The 18,626-nt window shown below is 34.4% G+C and overlaps 1 protein-coding gene across 2 annotated transcripts; it reads left to right on the forward strand.

The window, feature by feature from the left end:
• The first annotated feature begins 708 nt into the window (after nucleotides 1-708).
• On the forward strand, nucleotides 709-14,794 carry LOC107702695 (PHD finger protein 10). 2 transcript variants are annotated; one of them, XM_016505092.1, is made up of 13 exons: nucleotides 709-802; nucleotides 1,185-1,291; nucleotides 2,366-2,496; nucleotides 2,661-2,744; nucleotides 3,049-3,095; nucleotides 3,694-3,789; nucleotides 5,104-5,253; nucleotides 5,490-5,599; nucleotides 5,761-5,911; nucleotides 7,721-7,840; nucleotides 12,529-12,637; nucleotides 12,931-13,119; nucleotides 14,574-14,794. In XM_016505092.1, exons 1-13 carry the CDS (start codon nucleotides 734-736, stop codon nucleotides 14,657-14,659), a joined length of 1,449 nt encoding a protein of 482 aa, XP_016360578.1. In that variant the 5' UTR covers nucleotides 709-733; the 3' UTR covers nucleotides 14,660-14,794. The 2 variants fall into 2 exon arrangements, with proteins under 2 accessions (XP_016360578.1, XP_016360579.1); XM_016505093.1 differs by lacking the exon at nucleotides 3,694-3,789 and having other exon boundaries at nucleotides 3,049-3,191.
• The last annotated feature ends 3,832 nt before the right edge of the window (nucleotides 14,795-18,626 follow it).

The raw sequence follows: 18,626 nt of genomic DNA on the forward strand, positions 1-18,626 counted from the left end.
ATATATATATATATATATATATATATAGTTCCTTGCTACGTTTACTGCGTTGGGCAAACTGAGACTTGTCATAGCACTTGCATATTATTGCTCTTTTGTTGATTTTGATTGCTTCCATTGTCTTCATTTGTAAGTTGCTTTGGATAAAAGCATCTGCTAAATGACTAAATGTAAATGTAAGATATTAAATAATAATAATAATCTTAAATAACTCATCAGGATGCTCCATGGCTTTAAGTAGAAGACACAAGAAGACATTACCAGACATTCATTGTTTCACTTTAAAAGACATTAACAGTGTAACAAATGACATAAGGAAATGGGAGTGCAAACAACATTTATTAAAAAAAAAAACTTAAATGAAAGAAAAAAAAACCTTAATAAATAAACGATTAATAAAGTAATAAATAGTTATGTCTATTCAATTAATTATTCAAACACATAACAAATAGTTCCTATAATTTAAGTATAAATTGTTCCAATTAAAAGTACATCAAATACAAATAAGAAAGTGATTTAAATGAAATCTTGTTTTCAATATAAAAGCTTTAAATTAATATATTATTACAGTGTGTGATACACAGGACTGTGTGTGTGTGTGTGTGTGTGTGTGTGTGTGTGTGTGTGTGTGTGTGTGTGTGTGTGTGTGTGTGTGGTGGTCGGAACGCTTCCTCGCGTTCTTAGTTTCCGGTCGGACTGTGATGTGACGCTCTTTCAGCAGCAGAGCATCAACATGGCAGCGGTTCTTTCACCGAGACCGTGCGATAGCAATCCCGCGACTCCTGGGACGCAGTCTGTGAAGGTTTGTGGGTGTTTAGGGTTACATCTTGTTGCACAGACAACAGTTATAGCATTGTATCTGCGTCTATGTAAACTGCTTCTATAACAGCGCGAATGTGAGCAACAGTCGTCTTTGTTTATTTACTATTAGCCTGCTAGCCGATGGAGCTAAAGACATAGATGAACAGACGGTGCTCAGAGAAAGGATGCTTTTAAAACAAATTAATGCATATGAATGGAACCCATCTGTCTTCCTCGCTGTTGTTAGACAGTCATTGATACTTTTCAAGGCCTCATAGTATGATTTTATGGGCTTCAGACCAAGGTAGCCCTTCTGAACATAATAGCACTCAATCCAGATTGAAAAATCCTTATCAGAATCATGTTTCTGACTCTCCAAACAGGATGACATTGAGGAGAACTCCAGTGATGGTAGTCAAGCCCCCAAGAGACGCAGGATGGGGTCAGGGGACAGTTCCAGGAGCTGTGACGCATCCAGCCATGAGCTGGGGTGAGAGCTCATTACACACACACTCTTTCTATTGTGCCATGCTGATCTGGAAATTCCTTTTAAGGCAAGACACCTAGGGGAATAGGGTAAAAAAAAAACTAGTAGATATGAACATACTACCCCAGATTAATTGGTTATATGCAAATGAGGTATTATCCATATATATATGCTCAAATTTGCAGTTTTTTGCAGGGTGGATTTTGTATGTCTATTTTTATCGCTTCACTAATATATATAAATAAATATATATATATATATATACATATATATGCTCTAATTTGCGTAATTTTTTTGCAGAGTGGATTTTGTATGTCTATTTTTATCACTTTATAAATCTGAAAATACTGTCAACAGCCAGCATGAAAAGGGAAAAATAAAATTGTACAAACTAAAGGGAAAACTGCAAGGGAAAGTGCAATAAATAAATAATAAAGTGGAATAAAAGAAACACTTAAAAGTGATTTGGAATATTTTCTTCCCACTAGTCTAAACGACACCTTATGAAAAGCCAAACTGCCCAAAATCTCAAAACTGACCAGTGCTTTTTTATTTTTGCAATTTTTACAAGTGCAATTTATCTAAAACTATTTCTTAACAGTCTTTCTTGTTGGTTTGTTTCATATATTAATTTATATTATTTATTATAAATATTCCTTTCCCATGACAAGGAATTATGTAGCTGTTTTTCCTCGAACCATAATTTTTCACTCATGTAGCTTCTAGTGTTTCTATGAACCCACACCTGTCATCTGGGGCCGGTTGCATAAACCGTTTAGACTAGTCTTAAAAAGTTAGTCATCTAATTATTTTTCTTAAAGACTTGTCATAACTTTTAAAAGTCAGTTATAAAAAAGGTAGATTGGGCTTATTTGTATTGAAAAAGTAAGACTGATTACCCCTTGGTAACTGCTTGTTGGTCAAACTACTTCTTTAGACACAATCTTAACATGGTGGCTAAGTTTGTGCAACTGGCCTCTGTTGATGGCTTTATTGGCTGGCCAAAACAGTTTTTCACTCTTTACTCTGACACATTGAAACTTTTACTGTGTATAGAGCCGTTCTGTTTCATTACAGACCAATATACTTTCCTGCGGAGAATCTGACTGAATACAAGTGGCCTCCGGATGACACAGGGGAGTATTATATGTTACAAGAACAAGTGAGCGAGTATTTGGGAGTCACGTCATTCAAGCGGAAATATCCAGGTATGAACAATAATAAGCGCCTTAACTGTCTGCAGGGAAAATTGAATTGAGAGGTTTTCACGTTATTTGTCAAATAGTGGTTATATTTTACAGATTCAGTTACTAATGACAGAGATGAGTTTTTGTATTGTACTTCTTTTTTTTTTTTTTCAACTTCGTACCAGATTTGGAAAGAAGAGACCTGTCTCACAAAGAAAAACTTTATCTGAGAGAGCAAAATGTCATTACGGAAACACAGTGTACTTTGGGTAAGAATTCAGTTTTTCTCAGTTCTTTTTCTTTTATGTCTTGAATGTATAAAAAATAAATAATAATAAAATAATAATTTTGTCAAATTGAAAACTTGTAATTCTTACCCTGAAAATATGCGATGGAGTGTCTGTATACAAACTCAAATAGTTCACTTTTCCAACACAGTGGTTTAATTCATAATTTGCTCCACTTGGCATTTCTGTAGCTTGATTTATTGTAGTAGTTGTAATAAGAAGTTGAGTGTATCAGCCTAAGACTAAATGCAAGATCCCTATAGCAAAGTTCCTCTCTTCTCCCCAGGTCTCACTGCTCTGCGCAGTGATGAAGTCATTGATTTGATGATTAAGGAGTATCCAGCCAAACATGCAGAGTACTCTGTCATACTCCAGGAGCGAGAGCGCCAGCGGATCACTAAGGAATACTCTGTGAGCACTCTTAGTGCGGTGAGTAACACACACTCTTTGATTTATTATAGAATGTGTATATTAATCTTATATGGGACGCTTGGCGCTCTTTTTTTTTTTGTTGTTGTCCTTTTTCTCTATCAAATCTTTTAGTAATCATCATAAAGAAGCCCAAGATTCATCCTGTGAAAACCATTTAGAAATGGGACATTGCGTTACCATGGAAATGGTACTTTTAAATCTTGTGGTGGTCTCCTCCCCCTTAGTGGGCGGTGTCAAGTGTCATGTTACAAAATGCATTACGGTCTTTTACAATCAAAACTTTACAAAAAACATATCATTGGAAAGGTCTGAGTCTCAGGATTCTGATTTTGAGATAGAAGTAATATTGACAGAGAAATCTAGACATTTGTGACAGAAAAATGCATAAACAAATTCAATGGAGTTTTGATAGCACCCGGTGGCTGTTTGTGTTATAACGCCCTAAATAAAATCTCACAGGAACCTCAATAGTGATGAAGTCATTGATTTGATGATTAAGGAGTATCCAGCCAAACATGCAGAGTACTCTGTCATACTCCAGGAGCGAGAGCGCCAGCGGATCACTAAGGAATACTCTGTGAGCACTCTTAGTGCGGTGAGTAACACACACTCTTTGATTTATTATAGAATGTGTATATTAATCTTATATGGGACGCTTGGCGCTCTTTTTTTTTTGTTGTTGTCCTTTTTCTCTATCAAATCTTTTAGTAATCATCATAAAGAAGCCCAAGATTCATCCTGTGAAAACCATTTAGAAATGGGACATTGCGTTACCATGGAAATGGTACTTTTAAATCTTGTGGTGGTCTCCTCCCCCTTAGTGGGCGGTGTCAAGTGTCATGTTACAAAATGCATTACGGTCTTTTACAATCAAAACTTTACAAAAAACATATCATTGGAAAGGTCTGAGTCTCAGGATTCTGATTTTGAGATAGAAGTAATATTGACAGAGAAATCTAGACATTTGTGACCGAAAAATGCATAAAAATAATTAAATGGAGTTTGGAGGGCACCCGGTGGCTGTTTGTGGTATAACGCCCTAAATAAAATTTCACAGGGACCTCCATTTTTTTCATATCAACTTCAAATTTGGAACATAACTTATTTAGATATGAGGCTTTAATTTTATACCAATTTTAGAGTAAAACCTGCTATGTAAAATATTTATTATATATAAAATAAAATTAGTATAGGGCATTTTCTTTACAGTAAATTTAAACTTTTTGATACTTGAATTTTTTTAAATGATTCCACTTTTGCAATAATCTGCTGATTTTTTTCTTTAAAAAGAGACCAAAGTATTCCAAAGTGTTCATAAATTTACAACAATTTAAGTTTGGATAGTGCACTTTCATGCCTATTTAAAAAAAAAATAGGGGGTGACAGTTAAGGGGTTAATTAATACTTTTATTCAGCAAAGACGCATTCAATTGATCAAAAGTGACTGTACAGTAAAAGCTGTTAAAAATGCTTTTTACAACTTTCTCAAAGAGTCCTGAAAACAATACCACAGTTTGCATAAAATATTAAGCAGCACAGTTGTTTTCAAAATTGATAATAATAATAATAAATGTTTCTTGAGCAGCAAATCAGTATATTAGAGTGATTTCTGAAGGATCATGTGACACTGAAGACTGGAGTAATGATGGTTAAAATCAGCTTTGCATCACAGGAATAAATTAACCTAACAAAATGTTGATAATGTTTGAAAACATTATTGTATAAAATATTGATGTAATGATATTAATAGGTTTGAAAGAACTTGAGTATTTTTTTGTATAAAACAAATTCTTCAGTGATTTCTTTAAGTAAAGTCTGGTATATCCTTATATGCAGGGATAATGATAAATACTGGTTGTTCTTTGCTAAAAGTCTGTGAGTGCTAATAAACTGACTGTTTTCTTTCTAGCAAATGCAGCAACAGAATCCTCAAAAAGTTGAAGCCAGTAAAGTGCCCGAGTACATAAAGAAAGCAGCGAAAAAAGCTGCTGAATTCAACAGTAATTTCAACCGAGAGCGGATGGAGGAGAGGAGGGCTTATTTTGACCTTCAAACACATGTAGGATATGCTCATATTCTTTAATCTAATAATCTGATTGTGTACTGAGGTGTGTAAAATGCATAGAAAACTGCTTCACCACCCAGAAAACCCAGGGACCTTCCTAACAATAGCCTGGCAACACCCTAGCAATGACTCTGATAGCACTATATTTCATGTTGGCACAATTTTCAAAACATGCTTTTTTTTTTTTTCTAGGTCTCATTGCTTGTTTGCATTTTCTCTTTTACCTGTAGATTATTCAAGTACCTCAAGGAAGATACAAAGTCCTCCCTCCGGAGAGGACCAAGACCGGTCCATACCCAGTTGCCCTCATTCCTGGCCAGTTCCAAGAGTACTACAAAAGGTGAATTTTGTAATAAATGATTTAATTACAGCAAAATCCTGCTGAGCTTCTGATTTACCGGTTTATGATTTACTGTAGCCACCAGTGTACTTGAGAACGACGAACGCCTTGAATTCGTTCAGCGCTCTGACTGGGTTTTTCTTGCCCATCCACATTTGTAGGTACTCTCCAAATGAGCTCCGCTACTTGCCTTTGAACACAGCTCTATACGAGCCTCCACTGGACCCAGAGCTGCCTGCCCCGGACAGTGATGGTGATTCTGATGATGGTGAGGATGGTAAAGAAGATGGCAAAAAAAATAAAGGTTCCTCAGTAAGTTGATAAAACTTCACAGTTGATTTTTTTCAGTCTTTTACATTTTGACAACTGTAAAGCCAGGTGTTTGCTTTAAAGATATCAAATGCAATGTATTGCCTCAAAAGCAATCGAGTTGAATATTGATTTTTTTTTTTTCTTTTTCTTTTTCTTTTATTATTATTGTTGTTTTTTTATGCAATCTGGCATGTTTCCAATTGAAACACGATATTCAGTGGGGGAAAAATAGAATTTATTTTTAATTTATTTATTTAGTTGTTGGAATAACATGCATGAATGACAAGGAAAGTGTATTAAGAAAGTACATGGGGTCCGTTTTAATTTCGTTCGCTATAAAGTGACCCCAAAACAATGTTTGCAATACCTTCTGCTTTCGTAATCATTTCCAAAATCCGAAGTGATATTTAAAGTGAAAAAATGTAGGCTGGGACATGCATTATTAGTGTTAGCTAAAACTATTAAAACTCTTGATAACACTTTATTTTAAGGACAAATTCTCACTATTAACTAGTTGCTTATTAGCATGCATATTTATAGCATATGAGCTATTTATTAGTACTTATAAAGCACAAATTAAATGCTTTATTCTGCATGACCATATTTTAGATCCCTTAATCCACCCCATACCTAAACTTAACATGCGCTACATAATACATGGTACATAATAACAAGGTGTTATCATAAATGAACAATTATTATTGAACAATTGCAACTAGCAACTTTATTTACGCGATATGTGTACTGCTAGACAATTTCCTCTTTTTTGTGTAATTCAGAGTAAAATGAGTGCCTTTTTATCATTTGAGTCACAGTTGCTAAAAGTTGCCAAATAAATTGTAAAAATTACTAAATTTGTGGCTAGGTGCTTTTTGAAGAAAAAGTTGCTAGGGTAGTCTGAAAAGTTGCTAAATCTAGCAGCAAAATTGCTAAGTTGGCAACACTGCGCAAAACCGGCAGCGCATATATTTGCTGGCAACCCGCCAAAATAAAAGCTTGCTGATTTCAAGTTTGAAAATGATGAAAATTCATATTTAAAAAAAAAAAAAAAAAAGTAAATATTAGCATTTTTTAAAAAGTGTACTATAAAATAATTGTATTTTTATTTAATACTCCCTTTTTACTCCCTAAATACAATAGTATTATCACATTTTATTATTTTGTAACTATTTTATTTTAAAAAACAATAAATAGCTGCAATAATTTTTGTATCACAATTATTTAGTGCTGTCAAACAATTAATCGCGATTAATCACATCCAAAATACAAGTTGTTGTTTACATAATAATATATGCGTGTGTACTGTGTATATTTATGCATATATAAATGCACACATATACAGTATATAGTTTGAAAATATTTACATGTATATGTTTATTCATATTAAATATATTTATACATATATAATATAAATTATATATAAACTTAACATATTTTTCTTAAATATATACATGCATGTGTGTGTATTTATATATACATAATTAATATACACAGTACACACACAGATATTATGTACACAAAAACTTTTATTCTGGACGCGATTAATCGCGATTATTCGTTTGACAGCCCTACTATTATTTATATTATTTTTTATAGTTATATTTAATGGGTCACACTATGTTCACTGTGAGGAGCAAACCAAATCTCCAGGTGCTCTTATGAGACCCAGGCTGAAAAACTTATATGCACCCCTGATTATAAATAACATTACAACTCGCAGATAATAGGAAGTGTTTTAAAGGGGTCATATGATGCGATTTCAAGTTTTCCTTTCTCTTTAATGAATTTTTATTTCATGTTTACTTTCAGGACAGTTCATCAGGAAACACTTCGGATGGAGACAGCCAAGACAGCGCAATTCAATCCAAAGTCAAGAGCAAAGACGGCACTCCTCGCACCATCCAACACAAATCTGTCCCTGGGTACAAGGTAGAAGAAAAAAGCCCCTGATCTTTTTTAAAATAACCCAACACCTCTCTTCTCCCCTTTTCGCCACCCCTCTTTTCCAGCACTTTCAGCAGAGAAGTCCTCGTTCTTCTGACTTGATCATCAATCAGTATATGGTCCAAACACACACACGCACACACGCACGCACGCACACACACACACACACACACACACACACACTCACCCTGGTGGTCATAGATCGGGACTGCACGTGTCAATGGAACTTCTTTTTTTGTTTGAAGAACGGCACCCATTTTTTCAGTGCCAGGAAACCCAGTGACAGTTCCTGTGTTCTGCACAAAACTTTGGAGCAATAACGTTTTTGTGTGGTACTGCCGTTAATTTAGGACGTTTTTTTTTTTTTGGTGTGTGATGCACTTGTGAAGGTAAACACCCTTATAAAATGAACAGTACTTAATATAGCTTAAAATACCTCTATTTATCTCTCTACCAGCCTGCTTGCCTGTCAGTTAAACTGAAGGGCATGCAAGCAATTTAATTTGGCTGCTAAACACTAAAAAAAGTGTTAATAATCCATAGATATGAAACAATTGAAGAAATATTAAGGGTGCACTCAGTAATGTTTTCCCTGGTTTACAAATGTATAGTCATAAGGAAAAAGAATTGAATAGAACTTTTGGAGTTATTTAATTCTGCGTTGAGCGGGTCACCCACTTATGGGTGCCGCAATGCCGAGATCACATGACCAGCTGGGTCTTGCAACCCAACCAAGTTACTAATAGCAATAAAAGAAGCACCAAGCACATTTGCAGTGCTCAAGGCACATTTTCAAAGCTCTTTTCCATTAAGCAGCAGTAAGCCAATCTCCAAAAAGGATGAAAAAAATATGAATTAAAAAGGAATGAAATAAATTCACAAATAAATAGTCATATATTTGTTTTTTGAGACTCCTAACACATATTTGTGCATAGCATTCTATTTATTTGTGCATTGGTTTATTTTTTGTGAAACTTTTTATATTTATTTGTGAATTCTAAACTATTTATTTGGAAATGCGAAACAATTCTGACCCCATTAAAACATCATAACAGGACCGTACAAAGTTATGTCTTCATAAAACTTGAAATATAACTATTCCAAATATTGTACAATTTCATTAATGCGCGCTTAGTCTTAAAGGGGTAGTTCACCCAAATTTCGACTCTGACTTTTGTGAAGCACACAAGAAGATATTTTGAAGAATGTTGGTAGCCACAGTTTTGGTTACCATTGACTTCCATTGTGTGGACAGAAGTTAAAGTCATACAGGTCCGGTGAACTATTCCTTTAATATCGTTTAACTCTGCCTTTAACAGTTAAAGTAAACTTACTGAGTGCACTTTTAAAGTTCGCTTTATTTATCCTTTATTTGTCATGCTAGTGATGCATTACTCTCTTTCAGGCATGAAATGGTTATCAAACTATTGTTTGGTATAACATTGTCAAACTGAATATCAGTGGTTTTCTAAACTGACTCTCTGGGCACCTTAAATATGCTTGATATATGTGTTTCCTTTTATTTAGTCTGATTAAATTGTGTAAGTTGCTTTTTTTCTTGTCAAAATGCTTGCTGGATCAACAAAACGGTTTTACACATCACAAATTATCCACAATACAAAGCAAAATTTATACAAAGTGAATTACAACTAACAATAATTTGACAGTGTTATATAATGCAAGAAATTATTTAGCCCGCATATGCTTGCATTTTAAGATACATTTCTGCTTGCTTAGATTATGCTTTGTGCAATAGTTACATTGTTTCTGACGGTTTTAATATTCTTGGTTGAAAAGGTTCATTTTTTTCTTGTGGAAGAAATGTTTGCATGATTTATTGGACCGTTTAAAGCAATTTTAAAATACTCCCCAGCTAAAGGCTCGTTTTAGCCGCATCATAGTTCTTATTAGTTTCCCCTGTAGTTCTGTTATCTCAGGAAGTGTGAGCGGTGTAAACTGTCCCAGGCTATTTTCTGAATAGCACACTACTACGAGTATGCATAGTTTTCTGTTTGCGTAGAGTACACAAAAGACCTGCTACAATTCTGCCAGTACACTACAGTGCACATTGTGATGCCATTGCTGTATCCCACAATGCATTGCGTTCTAACTAAAGTCTGAATTCTAGAATGAAATTGAACTTTTTTTTTTACGCAAAATGGAATTGACCATTATTTTGCAAGATGAGAACTATACGGCACTCATGTAACTGTATAAGGTCATGTGACAACAGTGATCGAAAACATTTTTTGTTGAATGTTGCATACTGTTTGACTTTTTTAAAGAGATGAATAGGCAGTGTTCTGAGCAGCCCCATTTATTTTTTCCCTTTTAACAATTAGTTCGCCTGTTCACTTTGCTTAAGTTGTTTTCTTTAGCAGTTCATTATCCTGTGTTTATGGGTAGAGAATATATCGTGCCGATAATTAGCTGAATATGGCCATGATATCAGTGAGGTGTGTGTTCTGGAAATTTTAAAACGCTTCCTAGTTACACTTGAAACAAAATGATGAATGGTAATCTAATTTGAATGTGGTGTTTAAGTCATAAATCACTGCAGCACATATGAAAGACGGTAGGTACAGCTTCTGTTGATCCTCTCACTGTACACTGTTGTTGGCTGATTTCCATCCCTCTTTTATGCAATCTCTCGAGTCGTGTTAAGAGTGTTTGTAGTTAAACAACATTAAATGTTCTTGTTGTGTGTGTTTTTTTTTTGTTTTTTTGGATGTAATACTCTTAGTTCAGCTGGTGTTTTCCTACTGTGACAGAATGAAGGATTTTGTCCTTCCGTTAACATAACCGTGAGCTTCACTAACATCTAAACGTGTCTTTAACCTGTAGCCTGACCTCTTTACATTTTTAGTTTGTTTTTCCACAATGTTGTCACTGCTCTTTTCAGTTGAATGGTTTTTATGGTAGGGCCTTTGACATGTCAGTATTTAGAGTAACCTTTTGAATAAAGAGGTTTTAAAGAAATTAGACTGTAGAGAAATTTCTTAATGACTGTGAGCACTGAATGAAAGTCTTAAGTAGCGAAACAAAAAATGTCGGTGCTATTTTGACCTTTTTATGCACTTATGTTCCTCTTTAAAATCGGCTTTTGCTACCACCTATTTGTTCATGATGTAGCAAATATGTATGTAATAGTAGTTTAATGTGTTTTGTCGTTTCCTCTATCCAAAGTACATGAATTTTGAACAATGCAATATTTTCTGCCTTGCTAAATGTTTTCCTGCGTGTTTCTGTTTTACTGAAATGGTCTTTGAGATTTTTAATTCAAATGGTCCCTTTGTATGTCAGTCTTGATATAAATACTGTAAATTATATGCATTACTGTTCAAAAGCTTGGGGTCAGTAAGATTTGTTTTTTCTTCAAAAATGTTTTGAAAATAGTCTCATGTTCACCAAAGCTGCATTTATTTAATAAAATAAATACATAAATGAAAAAAGGTAATATTTTGAAATATAATTACAATTTAAATTAAGTTGTCTATTTAATAACCATCTCTCCAGTCTTCAGTGTCATGAAAACATTTTTTATTATTATCAATGTTGAAAAAAGTTGTGCTGCTGAATATTTGAGAAGGGTCTGGCTGCAGCCTGGCACTTGCACTCTCAGACACTTGCGCTTCCGCTAGCGACGTCACTTGCAGGCTTTATTTTTTATTTTGTTCTATTTTTTATTACGTTTTGTTTGAATCTCTCAACATTTGACAACAGTAGCCAGGTGGTGAAGACAAGAAAAAATAAACTAAATTACGAAGTCACTTGCAATCGCCACTTGCACTCTCCGCTACCTGCAACGTAACTTGCAATCGACACAAATGGTGCGTGTTGCCAATGGAGACAAGACGCTGTGGTGATTAAACGATTAAAACTAAATTAGTACTATAACATACCGGGTCCTGCAAGAAAAAGACAAGACCCGCAAATCCGTCGCCACAGAACAGCAGAATATGAACGCAATGCACAAAGTCTCTCGTTAAGCGTTTTCCTCCTGTAGAAAAACACGCTCCATTTGTGTCGATTGCAAGTGACGTCGCAGGTAGCGGAGAGTGCAAGTGGCGATTGCAAGTGACATTGTAATTTAGTTTCTTTTTTCTTGTCTTCACCACCTGGCTACTGTTGTAAAATGTTGAGCGATTCAAACAAAAAGTAATAAAAAATAAAGCCTGCAAGTGACGTCGCTAGCGGAAGCGCAAGTGTCTGAGAGTGCAAGTCTGAGAGTGCAAGGCTGCAGCTAGGCCCTCTTGGAATATTTTGGTGGAAAACGGTCACGATTCTGATTAATAGAAAGTTCTATTATAAATGTGTTTTACTGTCACTTTTCATCAGTTAAATGTATTCTTTCTCAATAAAATTATTTATTTCTTTAAAAAAAAAGTCTTGCTTACCCCACACTTTTGAACGGTAGTGAGTTTTATCCTGATATATGTGAAACAGATTTTTTTTGTCTTTGTTGCTTGTGTATTTATACATTTATATGCATTAACTATTCGTAAAATTTAAACATTAGGCTATTTTAATACCTTCTAAGATCCTGCATCCAGTTTACTCTAGTATACTAATTTAATTTAAAAAATCATAGTGGTTTTGATTCAAGCATACTATCACATGGTGTGTATGACCTTGGTTGCCATGGCGTTTATAGCGTTACTCTGCCCTTGCAGCCTAAGGTCATTCCCAATGCTATATGTGGCATATGTCAGAAGGGTAAGGAGGCCAACAAGAAAGGCAAACCAGAGACTCTCATCCACTGCTCCCAGTGTCAGAACAGCGGTAAGTCCAAACTCACTCTTCCTAATGCGAAGCTTAGTATCTGTTTAGTTCCCAGTTTAGCTGACATCTTTGAGATATGTTTAACTTCTTGCAATATCCTTATATAAGCACACTGCTAGTGTTCATTCCCTCAAACATTTCTCTTCAGTGTAGTAGACGGTCAGCGCTCCAACTCGAACTGTTAACTGGAGGCTGGCTTGATTAAAGAAACTGTTATGGTATCTCATTTCCTAAGTGTCAGGATTACTCTGGTAGTATAGTGGAGATGATGAGCGGCCTGGGTTTGTGCTCAGGTCACCCGTCCTGCTTGGACATGAGTGTGGAGCTGGTGTCCCAGATCAAGATGTATCCCTGGCAGTGCATGGAGTGCAAGACGTGCACCGTGTGTGAGCAGCCGCACCATGAGGAGGAGATGATGTTCTGTGACAAGTGTGACCGAGGTTTCCACACCTTCTGTGTGGGCATGGACTCCATACCTCTGGGTGAGTCTCTGACTTACATTCTTTATCATAAATGTATATATGAATGAATAAATACTATATTGAGCTAATGGTATCATGGAGGAGGTGGACAAAGTACACAACTGTTACTTGAGTGAAAGTGCAGATACTGCTGGTCAAATATTTCTCCAGTACAAGTGAATGTTGTAAAGACAGATTTGTACTTAAGAGGTACTTGCTTGTAAAAGTACTTAAAGGGATAGTTCACCCAAAAATGAAAATTCTGTCATTAATTACTCACCCTCATGTCGTTCCAAACCTGTAAGACCTCCGTTCATATTCGGAACACAAATGAAGATATTTTTGATGAATTCCAAGAGCTTTCTGACCCTCCATAAACGTAGCAAGGAGATCGTTAAAATAATCCACATGACATCAGGGGTTCAACCGTAATTTTACAAAGCTATACGAGAATACTTTTTGTGCGCAAAGAAAACAAAAATAATTACTTAATTCAACAATTTGTCGTTGTTTGTTGTTTATGTTCAGATCAACGCGTAAACAACGTATCAGCGCACATACGTTGTTTACGTATGTGATACTCTCCAAAATGGAGACGCAGAGGAGACGAATTGTTGAATTAAGTCATTATTTTTGTTTTCTTTGCACACAAAAAGTATTCTCGTATAGCTTCGTAAAATTACGGTTGAACCCCTGATGTCATGTGGATTATTTTAACGATCTCCTCAGGTGCATTTTGTCAACGTATAGGACATACACTGGCATATATAGGACAAATATACTATTTTTCAAAAAACTGGTCATTACAGATATATATTTTAATGTTTTTGAAAGAAATCTCTTATGCTTGCCAAGGCTGCATTTATTTGATCAAAAATACAGTAAAAATAGAACGATTGTGAAATACTATTAAAGTGTATCAACTAAAATAAAATAATTTTTTACTTGAATATATTTTAAAATGTTATATTTTAAAATTAATATTCCTGTGATGGTAAAGCTGAATTGTAAGCAGCCATTACTGATAGATTTTATATATATATATATATATATATATATATATATAGTGACAACATTTGAAAGTCATTGACTAATTTAATGCACCCTTTCTGAATAAAAATTTCTTTTTTTTTTAAGGTTAATAATGCTAGTAAAGTTGACAGATCAGGACTAATAGCTATAAAACATCAATTTTGATTTACATTTTTTTTTTTAAATGATGCTTAATGTAGCAGCTGTCACCTTTTAATTTAAATGTATTTATTTATTTATCTATTTATTAGGTGAGTGTTAAGTAGTTTTATTATAATAGACTTTAAAAATATATAGTTTTATACTTTTTTGCTAGTGAGTGTGAGGGAAAGTTGAAAATAAATTTGTCCCATCAAAGGGATATTTTTGAACAGTCCTAAAGGCCAGTATTCCATATTATTCTATTTATTAATTTTTTTCTTCTTCTTTCCTCTCAATCACAGGTTGCTGGGTCTGTGATTTATGCAGCAAAGTGCTATCTACACCCCAGAAGAAAGGGACAACAAAAACACCAAAAAAATCTAAATAAGATCCAAAAAGTGGACCGATTTTTTGACAACACTTTGGTATTAATTTCTATTTTTCTATTATTTGAAGTCCATATGAGTTTTGTATGTTGCATTCAATTTCTGTAATTTTTTTATACAATTATTTCCACTTTACATAAGGGTTTTTGTATTGTTTAATTGTTTAAAATAAATTTGAAAACAGATTTTGTGTGAGTGTCTTACTGCTTTTGTTTTGGTCATATTAGACATTGCTCACTCCAGAGTTTAATAGCTATTTCTTAGTGACAGTCATAATTCATACTTGAAATGTCCCGCTGCAGTAATTATGCGGCGACTAGTGTATTTTTAACTGAGCGGCAGGAGGAGGCACAGCGTGTTTTAACTACACCATAACAACACAAGTCAGCCGTCTCCACTTTCCCTGTCTAGTGAATGGGACTGTATGTTTAGTGTTGTATTGTGTTGTGTAGCAGATGCCACGTGGAGGTCAACAGTGAAACAGCAGGTAACAGGTGTGTGTGACGGCTGCTCTGCCACCTGATAGGTGTGTGTGAGCCACAAAGGACACGCCAACCTGCTCCCTGGAAAAGAGACACTTGTGAAAGCCCCGTTAGAAAGGATCCAGCTTTCCGTTGAGCAGTCAGGGTCTGTTTTGACCGAGCCGCAGGTGATGTCTGGCTGTTTGGAGTTGTGTAACTTGATCAGAACAGCATCAGGTAACGTTTCAAAAGCTCTTTTGGAAAGAAAATATGCCAGCTTAAAGAAAAGTAGACGCATGCAACCAAGGATAGTGTATGCCGTCTTTGGCTGTTCTGATCTGTTATAATACATTTTTACAGCATGTCCTATTAAATTTCAACTCAATGTCCATGTATGTTATTGTGTCTCTTATTTTGTGTCTTATTGGTGTCATAAAATTTAAACCTTTGGATGAGTGTGTGCAGATATCTAATGACACATGGTGTTACTCCTATCTATCTATCTATCTATCTATCTATCTACAGTATCTGTCTACAGTATCTATCTATCATCTATCTATCTATCTACAGGTGCATCTCAATAAATTAGAATGTCGTGGAAAAGTTCATTTATTTCAGTAATTCAACTCAAATTGTGAAACTTGTGTATTAAATAAATTCAATGCACACAGACTGAAGTAGTTTAAGTCTTTGGTTCTTTTAATTGTGATGATTTTGCCTCACATTTAACAAAAACCCACCAATTCACTATCTCAACAAATTAGAATATGGTGACATGCCAATCAGCTAATCAACTCACAGTATATATATCTGTCTGTCTGTCTATCGGTCTGTCTATCTGTCTGTCAGCATGTCCACACACACACACACACACAAACATATATACATGTTATTGCTTTAGACAAAATATCAAACTAATCCTATACACTACCGGAAAATAAAGATTGAGGTCGGTTAGATTTGAAATGTTTTTGAAAGTCTCTTATGTTCACAAATGCTGCATTTATTTGTTTTATATATATATATATATATATAATATTATTACAATTTAGAATAACTCTTCCTTTATTTGAATATATTTAAAAAATATAATTTATTCCAGTGTTGCAAAGCTTCCAGTCTTCATTGTCAGATGATGCTTCAGATTCATTCTAATATGCTGATTTGATGCTCAAGAAACATTTCTTATTATTGTCACTATGATAATAATTGCAGTTGTGCTGCTTACTGTTTTTGTGGAAACAGTGACACTTTTTTCAATATTCTTTGATGAATAGAAAGTTCAAAAGAATAGAATTTATTTGAAATTTTTTGTAACATTATAAACATCTTTTACTTTTGATCAAGTGAATGCATCCTTGCTGAATAACTGACCCCAAACTTTTGAATGGTAGTACATAAACGAATTTTGTATTTAATATTTTAAATGTCAGTTATAGCTCAAGCATGAGCTACAAACGTTCATACATAAAATAAATCTTTTTTTTTTTACACAATCATCTAATCGGACTAATTTATTCATAAAATCTATAACTAATACAGAGGTTAGCTGTGAATAAATGGACAGATAGAATGACAATATACTGGATATTCTGAACAGCCAATTATATGAACAATTTTGTGGTAAAAGGCAAATGCAGGTGTCCAATTTATTTATTTAATGTTTTAACATGTTTAATTAGATAGGTATGATGTTGGCCTGTTCTGAATTCTAATTTTTAAATGTCAACTACCCATGCATGTATGTACAATATTACACCTTTGTGCAACACACATTCTATTAACAAAGCATTAGCTGAGAAGATGACCCTGACATTAAAAGCACAGTTTTATAAATAAATAGTAATTAAGCTAAGCCTAACTAAATTCCCTTTTTCATCGGTTGATGTTTAGCAAATTTCTTTATAAATAAATACCACTTGGTTGGATATTTTATCTGATGCAATAGTATTGAAACGGTGGTGATGGTGTTTAAAGTGTCAAATATGTTTTAACGTATTTTTGGCGATCTGTGGTAGGGTTTCAGACATACAGTCAGAGTAAAGTAAGAAATACGCTCAAAACAGTTGGATGACTTGATGCTTGCATGCAGGATATTTGAGGTGTGAAAAAAGTAACATTCAGATGGGAGAGGAAACTGATGGATGCCACCTTTACTGCCTATCGCGGTGAGGTAATAGACCTTTAATACATTCATTTACAAATAATGTTTCTGTTGTGGTGTTACAGAGAGATTCAGAGTTACACCTGTGGACTCCGCACGAGGGCGCAGTTACTCTGTTTACATGTTAACACCAGTAATATAATAGAGCAGAAGCGCTGAGGCACATTATATAGCTTAATGTATTGGATAAAATATTAAACTCGCCATTTCTGAAGACATATAAATTATATTATTCACTTTTTTTATCCTAATATTACAATTAGGTGAAAGCAGATATGAATTTTAAGTCATTTTGCTACTTTAGTTTTAGCAGATGTCACCGTGTTTGCCTTTTTGTCTGGCTTCTAACATAAACCAAGCTTTATTAAGAAATAATCTTGTCATTTCTTTAGTTTTTTTCTTTATATTTTCTTCAATGAAGCTTTAAACGAATCATGTTTCCTCGGTAATATTGTTTTATATCTGTTGTCCTCAATTTCAAAGTCCATAGTGTTTTGTAAAATCTCTTTATGAAACAAAGTGACGTAACAGCGGCTGCACAAGCAGTCATTACATTTTTGTGGCATTATTTGTTTTGTTTTAATCTAAAACATCACATCTTGTTTGAGAAGATTACAAGAATTTTTCAAAAGATATAAAAATGGTTGACACCCTTTGTGTAAGCTAACTGAAACTAAGCAGTTTGTGTCATGATGAATAATCAAGTTAAAGTGCCTGAGCATAATATGTTTCTGAAAATCAGTTATAGCCTTTTATATAAACACCTCCTTGAATTGCATATTCATGTTAAAGAGTCACAGAGTTCAGATGAGCTGCATGAGAGGAGCGACCCTCTGTTTCGGAGCTGGCAAACCTTTAGATGATTCACAAATAGAGCTCTTTAACCCTCCACACAAATTCCCAGTGCAATCGGTGGGTTTATAAGCAATTATGGCTTTACGAATAGCCAAATTATGTAAAACCATCAGTCAAGCCATAATATCCTGTGGTCAAATATATTTTAAATGCTAAGACTTCAAAAGCAGAACAAATACCCAAATGCATTTGTGATTTATTGTCATAGCTCATGCTACACTCTAAAAAATGCTGGGTTAAATACAACCCAGTGCTGGGTAAAATAGGGACAAACCCAGCAATTGGGCTGTTTTGACCCAGATATTTTGCATAGCTGCTGCTAGTTATTAACTTATATAATAATTATTATTGGAAATGTTTGCTAAGGCCCATATGTTGAGATATGAATAAACCAGGAGAAGAATTGCTGAATAAAGTAGTTATTTTTGTTTTCTTTGCGCACAAAAAGTATTCTTGTACACTCTAAAAAATGCTGGGTTAAATACAACC

Source organism: Sinocyclocheilus anshuiensis, unplaced genomic scaffold, assembly GCF_001515605.1.
Source record: "Sinocyclocheilus anshuiensis isolate Anshui unplaced genomic scaffold, SAMN03320099.WGS_v1.1 scaffold6, whole genome shotgun sequence".
NCBI lineage: Eukaryota > Metazoa > Chordata > Actinopteri > Cypriniformes > Cyprinidae > Sinocyclocheilus > Sinocyclocheilus anshuiensis.